General features: G+C 48.2%; 1 protein-coding gene across 1 annotated transcript; it reads left to right on the top strand.

The window, feature by feature from the left end:
• Positions 1–8,644: 8,644 nt before the first annotated feature.
• On the top strand, positions 8,645–13,223 carry BMP10 (bone morphogenetic protein 10). The gene is given in 3 exon segments (XM_030964302.1): positions 8,645–8,978; positions 12,282–12,882; positions 12,884–13,223. Coding segments are annotated over 3 exon segments (1,275 nt in total).
• The last annotated feature ends 9,651 nt before the right edge of the window (positions 13,224–22,874 follow it).

Below are 22,874 nucleotides of genomic sequence, written 5' to 3'. Positions count from 1 at the left end.
CGCACAATGGCACAAAGAGCTGAGTGTCCCAGGTGTGCTTTGTGTCAGGAGCTGATGGAAATCCAGGACGGGACCCCCTGCCTGCTCTGGGGCAGATCCCAGGGAATGGTTGAGCTCTCACAGCCTTCCCTCCAGGGCCTGGAAGGGCTGTGTGTTTTGGGGATGAAAATTGAGTGTTTACTGTTTATTGGAGCCTTGAGTGGCTGCCAGAGGGCCAGAACTTCCTCTGGAGGAAAATGGCCCCAGGTCTGCAGTCTGTAATTTTCAAATCAGGCTCCTGGTCAAACCATCTGCTGTTTAATAAAAGAGCATTTCATCACATGGTGAAGCTGTTCTTTTAGATTAATTGCATTCATGACAGGCTGCAGGTTCTTGGTGGTCCAAAAAATGTTTCTGGAGGGTCAAACTTTGTTAATTAAATCCAGGAATGGTTGTTGTGTGTTCTGTGGACCCTGAAACCAGCCTCAATACCTCACTATCTGCTCCTCTTGGGGTGCAGCCCCCAACAAGAGAGGAGGAAGCACAGGAAGAACCATAAACCACACAACCCATGTGGCCATGCTCTGATTCCCACAGTTTTCCAGAGAAAATCTCTGTAAAGTTTTCCCTCTGTACCCAAATTGCAGCTCTGAATTCACAGCCCTTGAGCCTCCCTGTTGGCATCACCCACAGCCACAAAGATCATTCTAGAAAGGGCTGCAGAGCAAAAGAAATTTATTCTTGATTTAAAATAACTAATCACAGGGCAAACAGGAATGTACAGCCAGAATGAACAAACCAGAGGAAAGGACTTAGGCAGGAGAAAGAAGTTTGATATTTTATTTATTGATGTTGTATTTGCCCTTGCTATTTCCTGCCATTTCATTCTTTGTTGACTAGGCCACAGTTTACAATATACTTTATGGACCTGTCTGGGACTATAACAAATCTGTTTTTCTTATCTTGCAGGTGCTTGATATTAAAATTGGACTACAGGGAAAGCCCAAAGAGGTAAAAATCCGCAACAGGTAAAATATCCCTGAAGATCAGATCCAGTTGTTGCCTGAAGTAACTGCAGTCTGACAGTGTCAACCTTTAAATCCACCCTCTGTCAGCTCTGAATGCTCAGGATGTGAAGGAAATCTCAGAGTCATGGAGTTGTTAAAGGTTGGAAAAGTTTAAGTTCATCAAGTTAGGTTTAAGTTCTTCAAGTTCAACCATCAACCCACCACCACCACCATGGTGACCATCAGCCCACCACCCCAGGTGCCACATCTGGGTGTTTTTTGAGCACTTCCAGGGATGGGGACTCCAGCACTGCCCTGGGCAGCTGTGCCAGAGCTTTACAACCCTCACAAGAGCAACTTTCTTCAAAATCCACCCCGAGCCTGCCCTGGCCCAGCCTGAGGCCGTTCCCTCTCCTCCTGTCCCTGTTCCCTGGAGCACAGCCCGACCCCGCCAGCTGTCCCCTCCTGTCAGGAGCTGTGCAGAGCCACAGGGGCCCCCCTGATGCCCCTTTTCTCCCTCTGAGCCCCTTCCCAGCCCCCTCAGCCCCTCCTGGGGCTCCAGCCTCTTCCCAGCTCCATTCCAGTCTCCAGACATGCTCCATGCTCCCAGTGCCCTTCTTGCCATGAGGGGCCAAAAGCTTATTAATATAATTAATATATTTACATATTAAACCTTTAATTCTATCAATCAGCTAACCTAGAGATGCTCTGTCTGATGTGAAACACCTGCTGGCCTGGAGCTCATCAGGTATCAGTATCTCTGGGGGTCCCTTGCTGGTAGAGGATCTTTGTGCATTCTGATCCATTGGGATTCTTCTTGCACTGTGAGGTTTTCCAGGGGAATGGATGGAAAATTCCCAGTGGTTTCCATGGGAGGCACCCAGAGCCCAGCAGCCAATCCCAGGAACAATGGTGGAGTTGTGTTCTCAGCGCACAAAGCCCACGGCTCGTCCCGATAACCGCCCAAGGTCAAGGTGCAGCTGGACAAGGTGGAGCTCCTTGGCACTGAGCACAAACTGAGAGCAGCACAGCCCTGGGAATCTGCACAGGAGAGGGGCAGGGCTGCCCTGCTGCCTCTGGGACCCAGAGCTGTCACCAAAATGAAAAGAGAGCCAGTGCACGAGCTTAGAGCCTAAAAACACATTGGCTGGAAGAGCCTGGAGAGGGAGGAAGGGTCAGGATGAGATTCAGTGTCTTGAAAATTACCTGATGTTCCTAAGAGCCCCTCTCCACCAAATAGCACATCCTGGTTATTATCTAACTTTATCTATCACACTATCACATTATCTAACTTCCTAGCCAGGCTTGTTCCGTACAAAGCAGGGAATTGATTTGATGTGGAAGATCAGAGAATATTCTGAGCTGGAAGGGACACTCTGGGGAGCTCAGTGGGAGTGTCTGGCTGTGCCTCAGGGAGTATCTGTGGATGTCCTGGCCCATGAGCCAGGCCAGATTTCCAAGGAATACACCCCAGTCCTGGTGCAATTATTCCTTGCCACTGCAGAGAGATTTCCATTGTCCACTAGATGGCAAATGGTGACAGCAACCTCGGCCCTCGGGACCCGTGAGATGGGCTAAAAACACCGACTGCAGCCAACCACGGCTCAAAAACAAAACAGATTCAATCCTCTCACCCTGTTCCCCGGGAAGCAAAATCTGAGTTGGGATACAAAGCATTAGAATTCATTCCTTCAGGTTTGAGGTCCAGTGGGATGTTTCTTTTCACTGGTAATTACACCCCATTTGGTGATTAACTGAACTATTTTTTGATTTCTTAATGATTTTCATATTTCTCTCTTACATATTTAGATATATTTATAAAAACATAAAACATAAAAATATACTATAATATAAAATATAAATATTATATTTATAATTAATATAACATTAATGATTACATTAATATTAGTAATTAATGATATTTTTATATTTATAAATATATTTCTATTTATATACTTTTATACATTCTATTATATAATGAGACACTGCATGGCCACATCCTCTGCTGGGTTATTGCCTCTCTCACTCCTGCCATTCCTTTTCTCTGCCCTTTTTTGCAGCTGACCACGAGGCAGTTCCCACTTTATTTAATTTTCTGAGGGCGTGTGCCAGGAGAGGATGGTGATTCAGACCTACTCAAGGTTGCTCCAGCTGTTTTTTGCTGGGTAGAAAACCAAATGTTGCACAAAGTCAATCCTTTTGCAGCAGCGCTGAAAGAGGAGAAAACATCTTTTAAAAATCAGTTTGTAATTGCTGGGATGAGAACTGATGATCAAATCAGGCTGCTGTGACAGCTCCTCACAAACCAAGCCATGGATCCATGAAATTCCCAATTTTGTAAGGACATCTGAGGAGCTGCTGCCACTGGACCCTCTTTGCTTTGCCTCTTGTGAGTTGTATTTTAACAGGTTCTGAAAAAAAAAGAATTTGGATATGCTGGTGAAATTCAGAGAGGAATCAGTGCTTCAGTTGTTGAGTTACAAAAACTAGAATATAATACACTTTCATCTTTGAATTTTTAAGGCTACACTTTTAAAAAGTATTTTTTAATGAATCAATCTTCTCTACTGCTATGCACAATTTGCTTTCCCTTTCTGATTCCAGCCCTAACATTAAATAAACAGAGCAAATATTAGACATGCTTGTCTAATTTTTCCTTGTGTTTTGCTGATGTGATTACAAGCTGTTGACTTAGTCATTAATATCTCATGCTGAGATATCAGCTAACACTGCCAGAAAATATTCCATCTCTGCTTAGCACTCAAGTTGTCAGTTTAATAATTCCATGTTATTAATCAAAATTGTCAGCAAAACAATTTCTGCTGACCCGAGCCTGGTTTTTTCCCCCATGGTTGAAGATTTGGATCCTCAGTTCTCAAACCCAAGGACAAAATTTAGAGATTATTCCCAAGAATTTTGTTCATTTAGAGCTTTAAATGGAGCTCTGATTAAGGAAAAGAATGGTATCCCTCAAAAAACCTGCTTGGACATGGAGCTGACAAGGAGAGGGGACAAGTCTGGGAGGCTCCTGAAAGGTTTTGTTCTGCAATCTTGTTTGTGTCAGTGTCACTGAGCTGCTCAGAGAGTTCCCTGGAGTTTGACACCCACATGAATACCAAAGCACCACAAAACAACTGCGTGATGAGAGGAAGAATTTCAAAAATGTAAAATTAAAACTTTCTCTTGACCTTTTTCTGTCAAACTGTTCTGTGAAGGGAGTGTGATAAGAAGCCTGCAGAGTCCAAACCCCTGGGATTAAACAGCAGCTCCTCTCTGTTCATTAGCACTCTGTGTGAAGATATCAAATAGGAATTGATTTATTTTTGACCATGTCTCACCAGGTTTGAATTAATTGGGGACTGAATTAACAAATTGTGTGACCATAACAGGTATTAAATGTCTAATATTATGAGAGACTGCATCCATATTTACCAAGGCATGTACCAAGCTCACAGGAGGGGAGACAAATCAAGAGATTTTGAGACATTTCTCATCCTGTAAATGACATAATGATAAATTATATAATTAAATGGGCTTGGCAGTGAACTTGGTGGGTGCTACAAATTTCCCAATGCAAAGCCCAGTCATGAAGTGGCAGCTCCTCCAAATATCTGCTGGAGGACAAGGACACCAGGAGCTGGGAGCTCTAGGGCCTCTGCTGCACGTGACTGACAGGACACTGGCAGCAAGGCCATGTCCAGCCACTTCTTCCAGCTCTTTTCTTTCTGTTTCAGTTCCTCAGGCTCTGCACTGGCGTGGAGCTCACAGCCTCTCCTCATGATGTCCCTGTGCTGCTGACCCACAGCCAGCCCAGGCTGCTCTGGAGCAAATGCAGGAGGATGGAGCCCCTCCCTGGAGCTTCTGCACCTCAGCAGGATGGAAGGAGAGGGAAAAGGGAATTTCCAGAGGCACTGCAGGTAGTTTGTGTGCCCTGCAGGTTTGTGGGGTCCCCATACGAAGCCAGTGGTGCTCCAGGTCAGGAGGAGCTGGTGGCACACAGGGAAAGGAATTCCCTGGGTCAGGAGGAGCTGCTCTCTCACAGGTTCATGAATTCCCTGGGTCAGGAGGAGCTGCTGTCCCTCAGTTTAAGGAATTCCTGTCCTTGTGGCTGCCCAGCCTTCTCCCTTTCCTTCTCCCTGATTTTTTCCTTGATCACACAGGCTGTAATGCACTGCCATGTTTCTCCCCCCACACCCTTTCAATAAATACCATCCTTTCATTTCCCAGTGCCATCTGAAATGGGATAGAGCCCCTGGGAGGAGCCCATTTATGGACAGGGAATCCAGAGCAGCCATGAACCAAGGCGTACAGGAATAAGGACTTGGGCAGATGCAGGAATGGAAACTAATTTTAGTTATTCCATTGCAAGCTCATCACACTGTCAGTGTCACACTCCTCTTTATCTCCCATCTCACACCCAGCAGTTACCTCATGCCACAGCTATCTCCTGACAGGAACCGTTGTGGGGCATTTTTGCAATAATTCCATCCCTGTATTTTGGAAAACCTCAAGTCACATGCTGTGGTTGCTACAGCACGTTTGCATCCCTCTCCTCCTTCCCTGCAATGGTGTGACTGAGGTCCCTGATTAGGGAGCAGCCTTGAGCCAAATTTCCTGAAAAAACAATATTTAAAAAAAGGAGCAGAGAAACATTTTTATTTTTCACATTTTAAAAGAAGCCTACTATGCAGTAACAATCTAATGAAATTTTGACGGTATAGACTGCTGAACCAAAACCCACATGTGGGGAAATTAGATGTGACACTGTGAAACTGGCAGACTTTTTATGCCCTGGGGAACTATTCATGCCCAGAAAGCCCAGGGGGGCACTGAAGCAAACACTGATCACCTTCTCCTGGGAAAGGTTCCCCCTCTGAGGCTGCTCCGAGCCCCTGGCTGAGGGCAGGTGCTCCTCCCTCCCAAAAACCAGGCTAAGGAAGGGTGAGGATGCTTCAAAACCACTTCATATTCATCTGAGGAGCATCACACCCTCTGGATCTCGTGTGTCCCTTGGCCTTTCTGTGACCTCTCTGCAACCCAGGCTGCCCAATGAGCACCTACTGCTGATCAAATGGGGTCATTAGATTAATTTTTAATTAATTAATGGTTCGGCTTATTAATGTTCCCTCAGCTACCTCAGGTGATCTAGTTAACATTGATTTCTTGGAAAGCAACTTCTTTCTAGGATACTGCAAATTGTAATGCATGTGGAGGGGGGAAAAGGAGAAACCATTTCAGTGACATGAAATAAATCTCTTCTGTTACACAATTCAGCTCAGAAAAAATAATTATCAGTGTGTTAAAATCATCAGCCTGCAGCTTAAGGAAACAGGAAGCTGCTTTCATATCAGAGCTGCTTTTCTCTCAGATGTGCTCTCTGGGTATCCCTCATCTGGCAGATCCCCAGCAGGGTCTACATGGAATAAGTCAGGAAACCCAGCACAAGCTGCTTTGTGTTCAACCCCTGCACTCTGCCATTGTTCAAGGACTTTTTATCAAAACCAGAGCGGAAATGTGAAAACACTTGGAATGTCTGAGCAGGAATTGTGCTCCTAATGAGCCACTGAGGCAAGAAGACTCTGGTGGATGAGCAGCTCTTACAATGATCTCTTTAATTGAATAATATCTGCATATATACATATATATATATATATGAAATCGGTGCATTTTTGAAATTAATATTGAAGTATTAAAAAAGGAAATGCTCTGGAGGCATTTTCACCCTCATGATGAATGTCCTGTGTCACTGGCTGTGACAAGCAGCCCCAAAAATTTTCCTTTACAGGACTCACTGCTGGGCTGTGAGTTGAAGAGTTAAGGCCAAGCCAGCTCTCAGGGGTTTTAATGTTAACCTCACTTCCTGTGGAAGTAAAGATCTTAATTTGGTGATGAATCATCACCAAAAAGAAGACTTCACTTTTCTCTTAATTAACAGAAGCCAAAGACCAAACTGCTCCAAAATTTCCCCAAGATTTCTGTGCTCAGCTCTGGAAAGCCAAAATATGCAAAGATCAGATTTGATGAAGCTATGGAGGATTTCTAGATAGCCATGAACTCCACAGTGAGGTCTAAATTAATCTTGCTAAGCTCAAATATCTACTGTGGTGTAGCAGTAACCTCAGTAACACCCTTTTCCTCTAGCATCAGGTTTCCCATGTTCAGAAGAAGAAAAATTGAATAAAATTAAGTTAAAATACAATGTTGATGTCTGCCTCCATGACAGCCACCCTGCACATGATTTTCACAAAAATATTGATATTTAAATAAAAACCTAGAGGATGAATTTAAAACAGGCATGCCTTGAGCATGGTTCTCATTGTTGTGGCTGTTTGTGATAGATTTGGGCAAATGACAAAGGAAGAAAATTGCAGAGATGGGGCAGCAAATCAATGGATGTGCTCAGACAAAAAGCAGAGTCCAGAAAACCCAGCAGGGCAGTGGTTCAGTCCTTGGGTAAAGCTCTCAGTGCTTGCAAGGCAAAGCTCTGCAGCACGAGCAGAAATGCCTCTTTATCTTGAGTGCCGAACCCCTCGGGGACAGGCAGCGAGCTCTGGCCACGCTGCCAAAACAAGAGCACTTTGGAAAGTCTGTGGAGAACAGGGAGATTTAAGTGGACATTGTTATCTATGAACCAGACCAATTTCTGCCCGCACACTGCTCACTTTTTGTTGAAATTTGCACACCAACGCAAAAAGGACCATTAATTGTGGCACATGTTTTTGCAAAGTCATTTCTGTGTTCTCCACACTGTGTCCCTGAGCTGTTTGGATTGATGAGAACTGAAATCAGAGTCACCTGTTGGCCTTTGTGTGTTTTCAATATTTTTTTATTTAGCAGTGCTGTGACTATATCAAATACAACCATGATTTGCCAAGTCACGTGTGAAAGATGAATGAAATTAAGATTTTCTGAATCCTTTGCAAATATTTCAGTCATGGAATCATGGAACACCTCAAGTTGGAAGCGACCCAGGAGGATCACCAAGCTCAACTCCCTGCTCCTTGAGGGATGTGATTCTCCTTGCTCACCCTGAGCTCTTCTCCTCCACATCCAGGGCCTGGTGGTACCACCAAAGCTCTTCTCCCAGGCTTTGCAGAAGAACAGAAATTTTCCCAAAGAAATTCCTTTTTAACGTAAAGACCTGACTCTAAAACAGTTTTGAGAAGGGCAGAGGGAGCTGTTGTTTGCCCTTGGTGTGAAATGGGTGCATTTGGAGAGAGGCTCTGTGGGATTCTCGCTGAAATCCGTGCGGATGGAAATGGTTCACGTACAGCAGCAAAGTCAGCTACCGGAGGGAGAGAGGAAGGGCAGCTCCTCTCTGAGGAGAAACTTGTCCTATCTCTGCGAGTCCCGCTCAGAATGTTTACAAAACGCTCATTAAGGGAGAGGGGATGGCGAGATAGCAACAAATCTGGTGAGCAGCTTCCACTGGCCGAGATAAGAGAGGCAAGGCGGCCATAGAGGAGAGCGAGATCCAATTACCGAGACCTGGTTTTGGGGAGGGGGAAGGGGCAGACAGACAGGACGGATCACAAGTTTCAAGACAAGAGCTTCCAAACTTGTCATCCCTCTGTGACACAGCCCAGCGGATAAAACCGCCACCGAGCCCGCACCAGAGGCAGAGCTCGTTGAGCGCGGTTGGAGGCTCGGGCGAAGCCATGGATCCTGTCGTCCTCCAGCTCTGGGCTGTCCTCTCCCTCCTGGTTCACCTTGCAGCCTGCAGTCCCATCCTGAGCTTGGAGCACTCTTCCCTGGAGGAAGACGTGCCTCTTTTTGATGAGATCCTCTCCGAGCAAGATGGGGTTGATTTCAACACGCTGCTCCAGAACATGAAAAATGAGTTTTTGAAGACGTTGAACCTCTCCGACATCCCCCTGCACGAGTCGGCCAAGGTGGACCCGCCAGAGTACATGCTAGAGCTGTACAACAGGTTTGCCACAGACAGGACATCGATGCCTTCTGCAAACATCATCAGGAGCTTCAAAAATGAAGGTAAGAGCTGCTCATGTCTGGGAGAATGGATAGCAAGGGGCATCCTTAGTGCCAGTGGGAGCTGTTCTGACCAGGTACGGAGCATGAAGCGTGCTGGGGAAAAGGCCTTTGGTGAGGATGGCCTTGGAAATCAGCAGCTGTGGCAGGGCTGCCCAGACCCCAGCTCTGGTGAGAAACTCCTTGTGCTTGGCTCTGGACACTGGAAGGTTTTGGGGGAAGGTGAATCTTTAACATTGGGGCGGCATCAAGTGTATTCAGTCCATCAATTTCTTTATCACCGTAGTGAAAAACATCATTTGTAGAGCTGACTGATTTTTTAAATGGATACCTTAAGTAATATTTGAAATTAAGGCAAGATTCATTTTTACACACTGTTCAAAGTGTATCTTCAAGTGAAATATTTTAAAATTATGAGCTTAACCAGGTACAGCTTTCTGTTAATGCCTTGTCACTGTTGATCCTTGTGGCATTTGTAAAGTTTTCTTCCTTTGGATCAGCACACAGTCCAGAAAATACACAAAAGTAAGTGAAAATGAATTTTGGGTAACCAATAGGTTTTACTTTGGAGTACCAGACTATATCCTAATAAAACCAAACAAACAAAACCTGAAGAAACCCAGTTATCACAGAATATTGTGAGTAGAAAGGGAGACATAAGGACCATCACATCCAACTCTCAAGTGAATGGCCCACACAGGGATCAAAGATATAACCTTGGCATTATTAACACCCTGTGCCATTTCCCTCTCTTTTTTCCTCTGCTTTTCCTTCCACGTTCTCCTCAGTTCAACAAGGACGAGCTAAGGCTTCAGCACTAATATACAATAATATGGCAATACCTTTTTACACCAACACATTAAACTAAATAAACATTTGTATACTAAAAATATTTTTCAACTAAACAATTCCAAGTATCCATTGATCCACAAGGCAAATGCAAGTGCTTTGATTCATGTTCAGTTACCATGGGGCACACGTGGCTGTTCAAGCTGCCACAGGGCCTCTCTCACCCTCTGTTCATTTAATTAATGAAGTTAAAGACATTATTGCTTTTTCCTCAGCATTTGCAGTTCAAAAATGATGAGCTGTGAGGAGAGGCAGAGTGGAAGTTGAGTTTTGCAGGGCAGTGAGACGCCAGGGGAGAATCCCAAAGCTCTGTTCTGCTCCTGTCTCCTGCCGGGCCCAGGCACCCTTTACAGCAGTGAATTTCTGGTGTGAAGAGACTCTGCACTGTGATTTAAAGTTCCTTTCCATCTCCTTTTTTCCAGTGTGGAGAAATTTATTGGAGGGTTGGTGGCAAACCAGCGCAGGCAGTGGTGGCCAGTTGCTCGCCTTGCCTTGCTGTGTCTGCTCAGCAGCAGCAGCGAAGGCACACAAGTGGGAGGTGTTGTTCTCATTTGGTGCTATTTGAAAAGGAAACCATTAACAAACAAGCACAAAGATTGCCAAGTACAGCGTGGTAAAGAATAAAACACCCTGTGGTTCAGTGATGCGAGTCTGAAATCATTCCACCTGCAAAAATTCAGGTTTGCAGCACTGAAATGGCACGGACTGACCTTTGCCAGGTGGTGTCGGCAGCTCCCTGCTGTCCTGCTGTGCCTCTTGCACAAGTTCTGCAGCAAATGGGGAAAATTCGCCTTAAATTTCTGCCCTTTCAGATTTTCTCTCACCTCCTCCAATCCAAACCAGCAAGATGCAAAGTGAGACCTCGGATGGGAACACAGCATCACAAAAACATGCAGTTTAAAGACTGTGCAATTCACGTTTTTCATGTGTCCTCAAAGTCTGGATAATTAAGAACCATTCCTTTCATGCTAAAGAGCTCTTTTGATAGGGAAATTAATTGCTTGCAATGAGAAGGACAAGGAGAAACAGAGCTTGGAATTGTTTTGTTCACCTGCCTGCTGAAAACTGGCAGTAATCCCAGTTTCATAACTATCCATTAAACCCTTTATTATAGAAATACAACAGTGGCATGGCTGGAATTAGCTCTTTGTTTTAACCCCTGGACCATAACAATTTAGTTGTAAATGGGCTGTAATCAATGCTTAATACTTGAAATAAGGTTTTAAGGGAAATTCTTCTTTTCCTGCGGACTCCAAATCTCCCTTCCCAGCCCTCCCAGGGTTGTACTGGAAAGAGCAGGAGGTCTGGACCCTGTGGACTTCCCAGAGAGAGCAGAGTCACATCCTGGCTGTGTGAGAGGCGCTCAGGGTCTGCTCCTACCCTGGCTCTGGAAGCAGAATCTCCCCTCTTTTTATTTTATTTGTGAAGAGATGAAAATGCAAAGTGAAAAAAAAAATTAAATTAAAAGGCAGGTGCCTCAAAGCCTCCAAACTGGAGTCAAACAGCACAAGTCACGTGCAGAAGTTCGTGGCTTGCCTAAGTGCACTGGTGGAGCATGGCCAGGCCTTGTGGCTTTATCAGAGTCATTTTTCTACAAACACAGAAAAACTGGGGAGGGCAGAGATGAAGGGAGTAACAGGTCACAAACAGTTTGCCTTTGCATTAATTATAGTTCCAGCCTCTGTGTCCCAATCTGCCTCCTGGGTTGTGAGGAGGCAGCAAATGCACCCTGGTGAGCAGATCCTGCGCTGGGGGAAGGAATGAATGCTGCTGTGCAGCCAGGACAGGCAGCCCAGGTGACACCAGACATTGTCCCTCTCACCTGTTCTGTAGCTAAAGTGCCCAGGGGCCTGGCTGAGTGCCTGGCTGCTCACCAAGGCCCACGGGGCCCGTGGCTGCCAGGTCACCCTGGTGCCACCACCTGCTCTGCCTGATGTAAAACATCTTCCAAAGCACCAAGTGCTTGGCCCTCTCCATGTCTGAGGGGTGTTTGAGCAGCAGGGAATTCCTGCTAGCACAGGAACACTGCAGCACACACGTTTCTTGTGTTTGCAGACTCTATGTTCTCCAGTTCATGTTGGCTCCAGTGCCTGCCCCAATGAATGTTTTCCCTTGTTTATGAAGTGGTTGCTGTGCAGCACCCTAGAAGTGATTTCCATGTCATTATCAGGCAATACATTTTTAATATGTAAACCTTCCAGTTGGCAGGGAAGTCCCTGGAAAGCCTGGGGCCAGAAGGATGATCACTAAATCCAGGTCTGTACCGTGTCTGGGACCTTGCAGTCCTTACACATCCAAAATAACCTCGGCCCTTTTTCCAAGCACAGCTGTGGGAAGTGCTGAAAGAACATTTTCCTGGAGCTGTCCAGGTGAAACCCAGCATGCTGGCTGACCCTCAGTGCGTGTGCTTGTGGATACATTGACTCTCCTAAAACATTCGATTTTTGTCCCTTCCAGACTTGGATTCCCACCCTATAGGCGTGACAGGAACCCGGAGATACCCGCTGCTCTTCAACGTCTCCATCCCTCACCACGAGGAGATCACCATGGCAGAGCTGAGGCTCTACACCCTGGTGGAGCGGGACCAGAGGCTCTACGAAGGGCTCGACAGGAAGGTCACCATCTTCGAGGTGCTGGACAACATCCCCCTGGGGGCTGCGGAGGACAGGAAGATGGTGGCCCTGGCCTCCAGGCACATCTACGGCACGAGCAGCGAGTGGGAGAGCTTCGAGGTGACCGAGGCCATCCGGCGCTGGCGCAGGGCAGGGCTGACCACGCACCGGCTGGAAGTTCACATCGAGAGCAGGGAAGGGGAGGAGCAGAACGGGGAAGGGAAACTCGACATCGACATCAACTCTGAGGCCAAGCACCTGCCCCTGCTGGTTGTGTACTCCGACGACCAAAGCAACGACCGAAAGGAGGAGAAGGAAGAGCTGAACGAGATGATTGACCACGAGCAGTTCCTGGGCCTGGAGAACCTGGAGGTTGGCAACTTCCACGACCAGCCCGGAGAGGAGGCGCTGCTCCAGATGCGCTCCAACATCATCTACGACTCCACCGCGCATCCGCAGGAACGCCAAGGGCAACTACTGCAAAAAGACTCCTCTCTACATTGACTTCAAGGAGATTGGCTGGGACTCCTGGATCATCGCCCCGGCGGGCTACGAAGCGTACGAGTGCCACGGCGTGTGCGCCTACCCCTTGACGGAGCACGTCACGCCCACCAAGCACGCCATAGTCAAGACTTTGGTTCACCTGAAGAACCCCCAGAAAGCCTCCAAGGCCTGCTGCGTGCCCACCAAACTCGACCCCATCTCCATCCTCTACTTGGATGCAGGGGTGGTCACCTACAAGTTCAAGTACGAGGGCATGGTGGTGTCAGAGTGCGGCTGCAGATAGTAGGAGGGAACGCGCGCGCGGGGAGGGCACGGGGGGAGTATTTAATGATTCAGTCTGTAAATTTGTACATTTGGGATTTGCTATTTAATGAGGTTATTTAATGAGGCCTGTACAGATTATTGTATGTTTCCTGCCACGGGGAATGGGCACGTCGTGTAGGGATTGTATATTTTGTTCCTTGGCTTCCTTCTCGCTGCTCTTCGCTGTCCAGATCGCGACCGAGCCTCTCCTCCTGCCAGGGCATGGAGCTGATCACTGGATTGTTTGGGAGGGCTCTTGGTGCCAAAAGGGCACATCCAAATTCACGGAAATAAAGGCATATTTTTGTACTTTATCAATGTTGATTGGCATCTCCAGGGCTTCCCAGAGCTGTTGAGAGTGATGGGCAATCACACCTAGATTGTTCAGTGTTCTGTAATATCTTCATAAAGGTCTTTACATGCTCATTTTTTTCTTAATTTATCTCTGTAGATCTTACATCCTGATCATTCTCAAGCTCCTGAATCACTAAGGCACAAACAAAGTGGTTTGTTTTCCTTTTTTCTTAATACTTTCTTCACTTTTTCCCTGTTTCAGTCAAAGGCAACTGGCAGGGATGATCTGGCATCTGGAGCAGAAGGGCACCATTCCCTTTCCCAGCTTTCTTAGGAAGGCAGATGGCCCAGGAGCAGTGCCAGGCAAGGGCCAAGGCGAGAAATTCCCCCTGTGCAGGTTTATTACAAAATCACTCTGAGGCAGCTCTGGCTTTGCTGCTGCAGCAGCCGTGGGTCGGCTCTCAGGGGCCAGAGCTTTTGGTGGCAGAAGGAAGTGCAATAAATTTCCTGAACCCTTGGAACTGCACCAGCTAAAATTGTGCTTGAAATTCCTACCAGCTAAGAAGCAGTGCCCGTTCCCAGCCAGCAAATCCCTTGAGATGCAGCTGCACAATCCAACTGGAATGGCCCAGCAGTGCCAGGCAGAGCAGCAGAGCCCTTGGTGCCAGTGGGACACGAGCATCCTCCCTTTCTGTAAGTGCAGAATTGTCCATTCCCAGGGATATTCCTCCCCCCAGACTCTGCAGATGGAGTCACATGCCATGTTTCCACCACTCTTCTGCAACAAATCGTGGCGATAAGGAGGTGTCGGAGCTGAGAAACAATAGACCCGTCACTTTATTTATACTAAGCTGCAAATTTGTCAGATTCTTGGGAAAGTGTAAGTGATGTTGACTCTTTTAGCCCGTACCAGAGCCTACTGTACTGTCCCTGCATCTGTTTTACACTTTTAAGGGAAAGTTATCTTCCCTGGGAGTGATAAGGGTCTTTGAAAGAATCACTCCAACACTTCATGGGAATGAACACCCAAGGCTTTATCACCCACCAACTAAACCAAATTTCACCCATTTTCACACATACTCTTCTGTGCTTCCCATAATTTATTGACCTATTTATTGACTGCCTGCCTTTGTAACATAATGTAGAATACAGAATGTTTTATTTTTGTGCTTGTGTGTAATCCCACTCGGATAAAACTGATCCTACTTTACACGGAATCTCTCAGTTGAGTTGTGTGGCACAGAGAACGAGGCTGCTGACTTCTTGGATACTTGTAAGCTCCACATGGCTCAGTTACCCCCTCGCCTGCAGAGCTGTGATTTATTTCAGTGGAGTTCTGGAGTGTGGTCTCATCAATTTACAGCTCCTCTTGTGGGGGTATCACGGCTCTAAGTGCTCAGCTGTGTAGTTTATTGTAGAGTTATGCGGTCTGCAGATAGTGGCCTGCACCCTGGGCTGTGATATTGCTTTATTGCTCACGCTGTGAGTGAGTGGCAGCCCCGACAGCCCTTTCCCCCGAGGCACTCTGCAATCAGAGGCTCATGGCAGCTGCAGGAATTCGGGGAGGTGTGACATTTGCTCTGCTGACATCAGCTGCAGCAGCCAACGGTTGAAGTGTGACCACACAGACCCTTTCAAAACCATCCACGATTCTTCTGAAGCCATTTGCCAAGACAAGCCATTCACCTTGTTAGGAGTGATAATCCAGCATTAGGGAGATAATCCGACATTTGCTTTTATCATCTCATTTCTGCGGGCGCTGCCGTGGCAGAGATCTGCCCTCCCTGCCTTCCCCTGTCCTTCCCTGACTGCACCAGTGGCTCTGCAGGGAAAGCCGGGCCTCAAAACCAATAAATAACCCCTTGCAATGCCCATAAATCTGTGAAATCTGACTGTAAATCCTCAAGGGACCACATGGCCAAGCAGAGCAGTGCCTGCCCCCTGTGTCTGTCACAGATTCACTCTCTGTCCTTGCCTGGCACAGATTTGCTGGAGCACAGCAGAGTCTGTGGAGTGTTCAGGCACAAAGCAATCACAGCCATGTGTGATTTCATCAGCTGCATGTGTGAACTCCTACAAGATCAGTAAAATTGTCAATAAACACCAGTGGTGGTCCTTCAGAGCTAGGGGCAGCCGGCCTGCTGATGGAACTTCTCTCCATAAAGAAATGAGGGCTGTCCTGCTGATGGAGGAGGATTTCAGCCAGAGTTTGTGGTGAAGGGAGTAAAGCTGTGTCTCATTGTGCTGCTCTGGGAGAAAACTGAGCACCTCTTGAATCCTTCAGCTGCACCTGAGATCAGCACTCCTGCGAGTGGGGTTTCATTCATCAGGGGTGTCTGTCAGGGCCCACGGCAGCTTCATGAGCAAAATCCTCCCTTTGCCCTTCTCAACATAACCATGCAAAGGCATTTCTTGGATGTTCATGCAGTTCAGTGACAGAGATCAGAGCAAAAACAACAGGGGGGCAGGTATTTCCTAAAGCGCTTTCCCCAGGCAGCAAATCAAGGCTGTTTCTGCAAGTTCAGAGGTGCTTGGCTTTAAAGCCCCTGTCCAAGTAGACACAACACTCACAAATAACAGGGTGAGGGTGTGACAAGAGCCAGGGCTGCCAAGCTGGGAGTCCCAGGAGTCCCTGAGAAAATGTTCCACTGCATGTTTTCATTTTCTTTGTTTCTATGCTCCTTCCTTCCATCCATCCACATTTTCTGTTTCTAAAAGACTTTATTTGTCACATTAAATTCTGGTGTGCGTTGATTCTCCTTTCATTTCTGATCTATTTTATCTCAGCACATTAGCAGATGTTTGACTTAAATCTTCAATTCAATCTTAATTTTAGAAAGGTTTGAGAAAACATGGCTTCACTGTGGAAGCTTCTGTCTTTCCATCCATCCATCCATCCATCCATCCATCCATCCATCCATCCATCCATCCATCCATCCATCCATCCATCTCTGAATTATTGTAAGCCACTAAAGCAACCCTGTCTCACCAAATCATCATCATCAGTGGGATTTTTGCTTTCATCTGTTTCTGGGGGAACATGTGTAAGAAATTGTGAGCAGCTGTGCAGCCCCTTTTTTGCTGGATGCTGTATAAAACTGCAGGCAGTGCTTTCAGGCTAAGCAGGCAGGAGCAGGCAAAGGGGTGGGAGAGAAGCAAATAATCCCAGAGAGGCAGAGGCTGGAGAGCAGCTCAGGAGGGAGCTGAGGGAAGAGCTTTGGCCTGGGGTTGCTGCTGTTAAATGCACACACGGGAGAGCCTGAGCCCCAAGACGTGCTCCTCTCTGCTGGCCCGTGCAGGAGCAGGGGCAGCTCTGTCTCCTGAGCCACGCTCAGCACCCAGGGCAGGTTTCACCAAGCACTTGGAAGGCTGAGGTTCCCTTAGGGGATCCCCATCTCTGAGCTCTCTGCACGTGGCTCCAGTTCCTCAAAGGGATTTGTGCCCAGAGCCCCCTGGCTGTCCCTGCCTGGGCTGTGACCCCAGGCTCTCTGCATGCCCTGATGGAGGATGAACGTTCCACCTTTGGAGGCCAAAGCTGCCAGCTCAGCCTGCCTCTGCTGCCCTGCCCCTGCTCTGGGCTCTTTGGGGCTCTGGGCACAGGGAGGGCTCAGCCAGGAGAGCAGGGCACCCCTCTGCTGCCTCTGCCCAGCCCATTTGGGGGTGCCCAAACGCCAAGCTTTGGGGGAAAATTGCATTTCTCGATATTGTGGACACATCTCTGTGCCCTGCCAGGTGAGCAGCACCCTCTAAAGACTTGAGGTGAACCTCCCAAAACTGAGCTCTCTCAGGAAAAACCATCCAAAGCAGCAGCCAGAACCTATTCCACATTTCTGCTCCCCAAAAATGCTGCTCTGCCCTTCTGAGACTGCTCAGAGAGCAAGGCAAACCAGAGCCTACAGCAGTGCAGAATTTCCAAAGGAAAATGTGAATTTTGACAGCCCCAGGCAGGTTGAGTTATCCACAGCACAATGGCAGAGCTGGAATTTGGGATTTTCTGTGAAACACAATGAGCCAAAGCCCTGCAAAATCTACTGGGATTTTAGAGAAGGGGGGGAAAAGGAAAAAAAAAAAGATTTCGTGGCACTTGAACATCTGCTTCAAACATTTGAAAAACTACAGCCCAATGTTAATTTAAACTTCCTTATAACCCAGTTCAACATTTGGAGTGCAAACACTGTTAATAGGATGGGAACTGGGGTGGTGGTGATTTGCTTACTATATTGGGAAACAAAACCAGAACAAAACCAGCTTGAGATAGAGCTTTTGTTTATGTTGCTGACCCATCTGTCTTCATTAATGCATTATTTACAGGAAAAGTTAAAAAATTAGCTTCTGCTCCCTCTTCAAGTGCAGCAGCAACAAATAAAGGCTGAATGGTTCATTTGCCCTCGACTAAAAATGGAAATTCTTATCAGCACCCCTTGGAGGAAGAGGTTTATGATGTGCAGAGTATTATTGTTGGGTACTGGTGCCTTTGGGCACAGCTGGGTGCTCCCAGCCCAGGCGATGGCAGGGCAGCCAGGGAGGTGCTGTGTCACAGCAAAGAGCCCCAAAACATCACCCTCATCTTATCCAAACTCCTGCTTTGACATTAAAAGGAGAAATGCTGAGGGTTTCCCCCCGTAATGGTGGGATTTTCTGGGTGTGATTTCCTGGGTCCTGGTGGGATTTTCTGGGTGTGATTTCCTGGGTCCTGGTGGGATTTTCCTGGGTCCTGGTGGGATTTTCTGGGTGTGATTTCCTGGGTCATGGTGGGATTTTCTGGATGTGATTTCCTGGGTCCTGGTGGGATTTTCTGGATGTGATTTCCTGGGTCCTGGTGGGATTTTCTGGGTGTGGAAAGGTTTGGGGCTGAGCCCTGCCGTGGCCCAGGAGTCACCCCGGTGTCTCTGGCCCTGAGGAGATGTTCAGTGGGATTCTGTTCCCAGCACAAACTGATCCCCCTCCTGCTCAGCATTTCAAGGGCTCAGCAAGAATTTTGGTTGTACTTTTTAAGTAAAGGCAGGAAATAGGAGGGATAAAAGCAATCAACAAGGCTGCAATAAAGGAAACTATACCAGAGGAATGGATTTCCGTGGCACAGAGCAAAGCTTCCTGAACAGGAAGGTCTTGGCTTGTTCCCTATCTCACAATATTTTGCTTTCTGTGATGACCAACAGAGACAACACTCTGTGCTTTAGTTTAGCTGGGCAGCTAAACTATTCAATATTAACATTGAGGAATATTCAATATTAACATTGAGGAATGTTCAATATTAACACTGAGGAATATTCAATGTTAACACTGAGGAATATTCAATATTAACATTCTAAGGAGGCTGAAGGGCTGAGGGATGCTCCTGCAGCTCCCCAGCTCCCCAGACAATGCCCTTCAGCCCTGTGTGACTGAGCCTGTCCAGGCTGGGAGCTTCACGTGGTGTTGAAAATGAATGTGTCGAGTTAAGTGAGAAGGTTTAGACACAGGGTGGTCTCTGCAATCAGGTACAGTAGCTGGCTAGCAACAGCAGCTAAACAACAGCCCAGCCTGCCAGGGAGCTCAGGTTTATGTTGGCTTTGCTGTAGCAACTCCTTATCTGCCAGAGATTAGAGCAGTTCCCATCAGTTGTTGTGGGATTTGGTGGAATCCGTTTCCTGAGCTGTCACCAGGGCTGGTGGGGATGCAAAGCTCGGGGAGGGCAGAGCTGCAGCTCTGATCCAGCTCTGGCTGCCTTTAGCATGGCCAGGTTGGATCAAAATTTATGTTAGAATTAGTTTGGATTAAATAACTAATTGTGTTATTAAAATTTATAGAATTAGTTAGATGAAATAGCTAATTGTGTCATTAAAATGTATACATCCTGGGCCAGTGGAAGGTGTCCCTGCCATGGCAGGGGTGGCACTGGATGGGCTTTGGGTCCCTCCTGTTGATCCACAGGAACGTGAGGCTACACTCCTGGAGCCCCAGGGGCTGATGCAGAGGTTGGAAAGGGTTTTTAATTATTCCATTTTGACTTTCAGCAGTCGGCTGCTGCTGGAACAGACACAAAACAGCAACATCATGCAAATGCAGCCTGCAATCCCAGATATTCCCTGGAGCTTTGCACCAAGTCTGATGTTATCCTGGCAGGGAAAGCAGCTGCTTCCATCCACAGCGCCTGAGCTCCCTCCTTTCCCCTCGGCATTCTTGTTCTCTGCCCATTGACAATTTCCACCAGCTGCAAATTTGGCCCAATAATATTGATTGTGTGTCTTGTGCTTCCTCTGCGGGCCCTAATTAGTGCCTTGGAGATAATGAGCAGGGAGTTAATGGCAGGGAATGGGGCTGCCCCTCTCCAGCGCTGACGCTGCTCAGGGCACAGCACTAATGAGCTCCCAGAGCTGCATTAACCCTGCTCGGGCTCAGCCTGGCCTTGCCCACAGCGGCCCCTGAGGGACTGGGAGCCGCTGGGACACAGCAAAACCCCGGGAATGAGGAATTGCAGCTCTCTGCCCTCTGCTGCAATACCCACCCTGCTCCTGCCGCATTCCTCCCAGGGCGAAAGCACTGCCCTCACCCACGGGCACCCACGGTGCCAACACTTCTGTTACAAAAATTACAGTTACAAGCCTGGTCACCAAGTTTTTATCACAAATATTTTCACTCTAAGTTGGGATTCAGGACCCCCAGATCTTGGTCTGGCTCTGCTTTGTTTGTGCCCTGCAGGCACCTCCAGAGGCTCCATCACCTCTGTGCCTTTGGGAAAAGCAAAATCTGCCACGTCCATGGCCTGAGCTTCACTGGGACAGACAGAGGGACCCGTTTGAGCTGAGCTGAGCTCTCAGGTGCAGACTGGGACAGACAGACAGAATCAGTGTGGTTTGAAATAAGCACTCAGGTGCAGCCTGAGGAATCGGTTTGGTTTAAACTCAACGCTCAGATACTGACTGAGACAGACAAATGGATCAGTTTGGTTTGAAACAAGCATTCAGGTGCAGACAGGAATCAGTTTGGTTTGAGCTGAGCTCTCAGGTGCAGGACTCAGGCCCCGCAGGATCCTGGTGCAGGACCATGTCCCAAGGGCTCCCTGCTCTGGTCCCAAAGCCCAGCAAGGATGGGGAGGTCAAGCAGGAGCAGCCTGAGCCCTGCTGGGCACCACCTGACAAACAGAGCAAAGGCTCAGCTGCAATTTTTGTATTAAAAGCTATTTATTTTAAAGGCCATCCTGGTCAGGGTGGCTGACGGCAATTTAATCTGCATCTCCATAGCTCCCTGTGCCATCCCTGACCCCACACCAATGCCTGTCCCCTGCCAGCCCAGGGACAGACCCAGCCCTGAGGAGATAATGGGTCTCTAAACACGTGTCCCACGTCTCCTGCAAAGTGTAAATGTGATTTATCCCCGTTCCACACTTTACAGAGCTTTCTTTCCCCTGGGTAGGAGGGATATAGCAAGGGAGCAGCACGTTCCCAGTCCCCCAGTGGAAACATCCCTTCCCAGGGTGTGACAACACTCCAGTTTCCAGTGGATGTTTTGACCTTTCACTCCTCAGCGCTGTCTGTAGCTGCTGTGCTGGGAACAACTGTCCTTGGGGTGCTTGGCTGACCTCCTGACTCCTTTTGGAAAGGCATTTCCATGGAGCTCTCAGCACTTCAAACCAGCACCAGACTTTTAGTGGCATCAGAAATGTGGATGGATGTGAAGGGAACACTTGACAGCGCTCAGAAATCCATCCCTGGAGCTCCAGGAAGGGACAGGCAGGGTGAAGGTGTCGCTGAAAAGACTCCAAAGCCCCCGGTGGCCTTGGGGGATGAGTGTGGATCTCACCCAGAGCACGTGGAGCTCAAGGGGAGCCTCTCGGGCTGGACGGCAGCCTGGGCCAGCCTTTATCAGGGAGATGAGGAAGGAAACGCTGCCAGGGCAAGCAGAGATTTACCCCTCACATGCTCGGGATGCAGCTGCCAGGCCAGGACTGATCCAGAGGTCAGAGCTGGCCCCTGCCCCCCTGGCTGGGGGAAATCTCTCCTGGTGCAGATTACAGGAACCTGCCCTGTTCCCAGCCTGTTATCGGGACATTGTGTGAAGAGGGCTGAAATATCACATCGTGGTTTTACGCGTGATAAAGCAAATTTTCACAACCGCACCAGCGGCTGCTGATGGACCCTCGGCCAGCCCGGGGTGCAGGGGACCTTGGGGACAGGGCTCTGTGTGAAAAGGGCTTTTTGTGAGCACGGGGCATTTCCATCTCTGCTCACCTGGCTGGATCTCTGCTCTTTCCTAAAGGCTGAGCACACCTGCAGTCCTGCAGCGACAGCACCAGCTCTGCTCTGCCCCACCAACCCCACCCAAACCTCTGTTTGAAGTTATGAACCTCATTTATTGAGAAACCCAGCCCTGCTCATGGGAATCACCTGCTGGGGAAGCCCTTGAGGAGGAAAGGGGGAGCTCCTGCTGCCCTTGGTGGGCAGATGTTGGCAGCGTGGACCCTCCAAAGTCAATGCAAGGAGTAAAATCCTCCAAGGACTGGAGCACAGCAGCACCCAGGGCCTGCTTGAACCTCCCAGCTCCTAAACTTGCAGGGTTTGGGTTTGGGATGAGGATTTTCTCCAAGGAAGAGCTCACTTGGACAACTCCTAGCCCCTGCTACCCAAGGTGCTCCTTGGCATCATCAGGACCCTCCTTTTTTCCAGGTTATTTCTCCACAGGCCACTGTGGCTTCGTAGATCCTGGTGCTGCAGCAAGGTGGCAGGAAAACACAGGGCAAGAGGGACAGTGGGACAGCTGCCAGCCTTTGGGACACTCTTCCCTCCCCACCTGGGGAACAGCTGTTGGCACATCCAGCCTGGCGCGTTTCCTCCCCAAAATCAGCCTGGTCTGGGGGTCTCCTTCAGCTCCCACGTAAAGGCAGGGAGGATGGGCTGCATCCCTCTGGAATTCTGGGGAGAACAACATGTTCCATGTTCTCCCTGCTCCTGGGGCCTGACAAGGCCTCCTCAGGCACGGCTGGACACTTCCTGCACGTCCACCTCGCCTCCCCCAGCAACGTGCTCCTCTGGGCAGTGGCCAGGCTAAAAAAGGAAACTCCCTATCGCGCCAGAAACAAAACTTTGATAAATGTGAGGGGATAAGTCACAATAAGCGTGACTGGCTCGAGATCCAAACACAAAAATGTGGGAAGGAAAGTTTTGTTTTCTCGCCTCTCGCGCCTACCAAGCCCTTGGACACAACAGAGTGAATTCCTAAATGAATTTATTTAGTGAATACCTGAGAAGTGCAGAACAGACTTTCTGCTCTAGCACAAAGAATGCAGCGAGGGGACTGAAGGGATGGCCTGAAAGGTGCCTTGCTTTCATCCCACACTGCACAATTTAACAGCTTTGGA

Source organism: Camarhynchus parvulus, chromosome 22 (genome assembly GCF_901933205.1).
Source record: "Camarhynchus parvulus chromosome 22, STF_HiC, whole genome shotgun sequence".
Classification (NCBI taxonomy): Eukaryota; Metazoa; Chordata; class Aves; order Passeriformes; family Thraupidae; genus Camarhynchus; species Camarhynchus parvulus.
The sequence above is the reverse complement of the archived record's forward strand: the minus strand, read 5'-3'. Positions and strand labels throughout refer to the sequence as shown.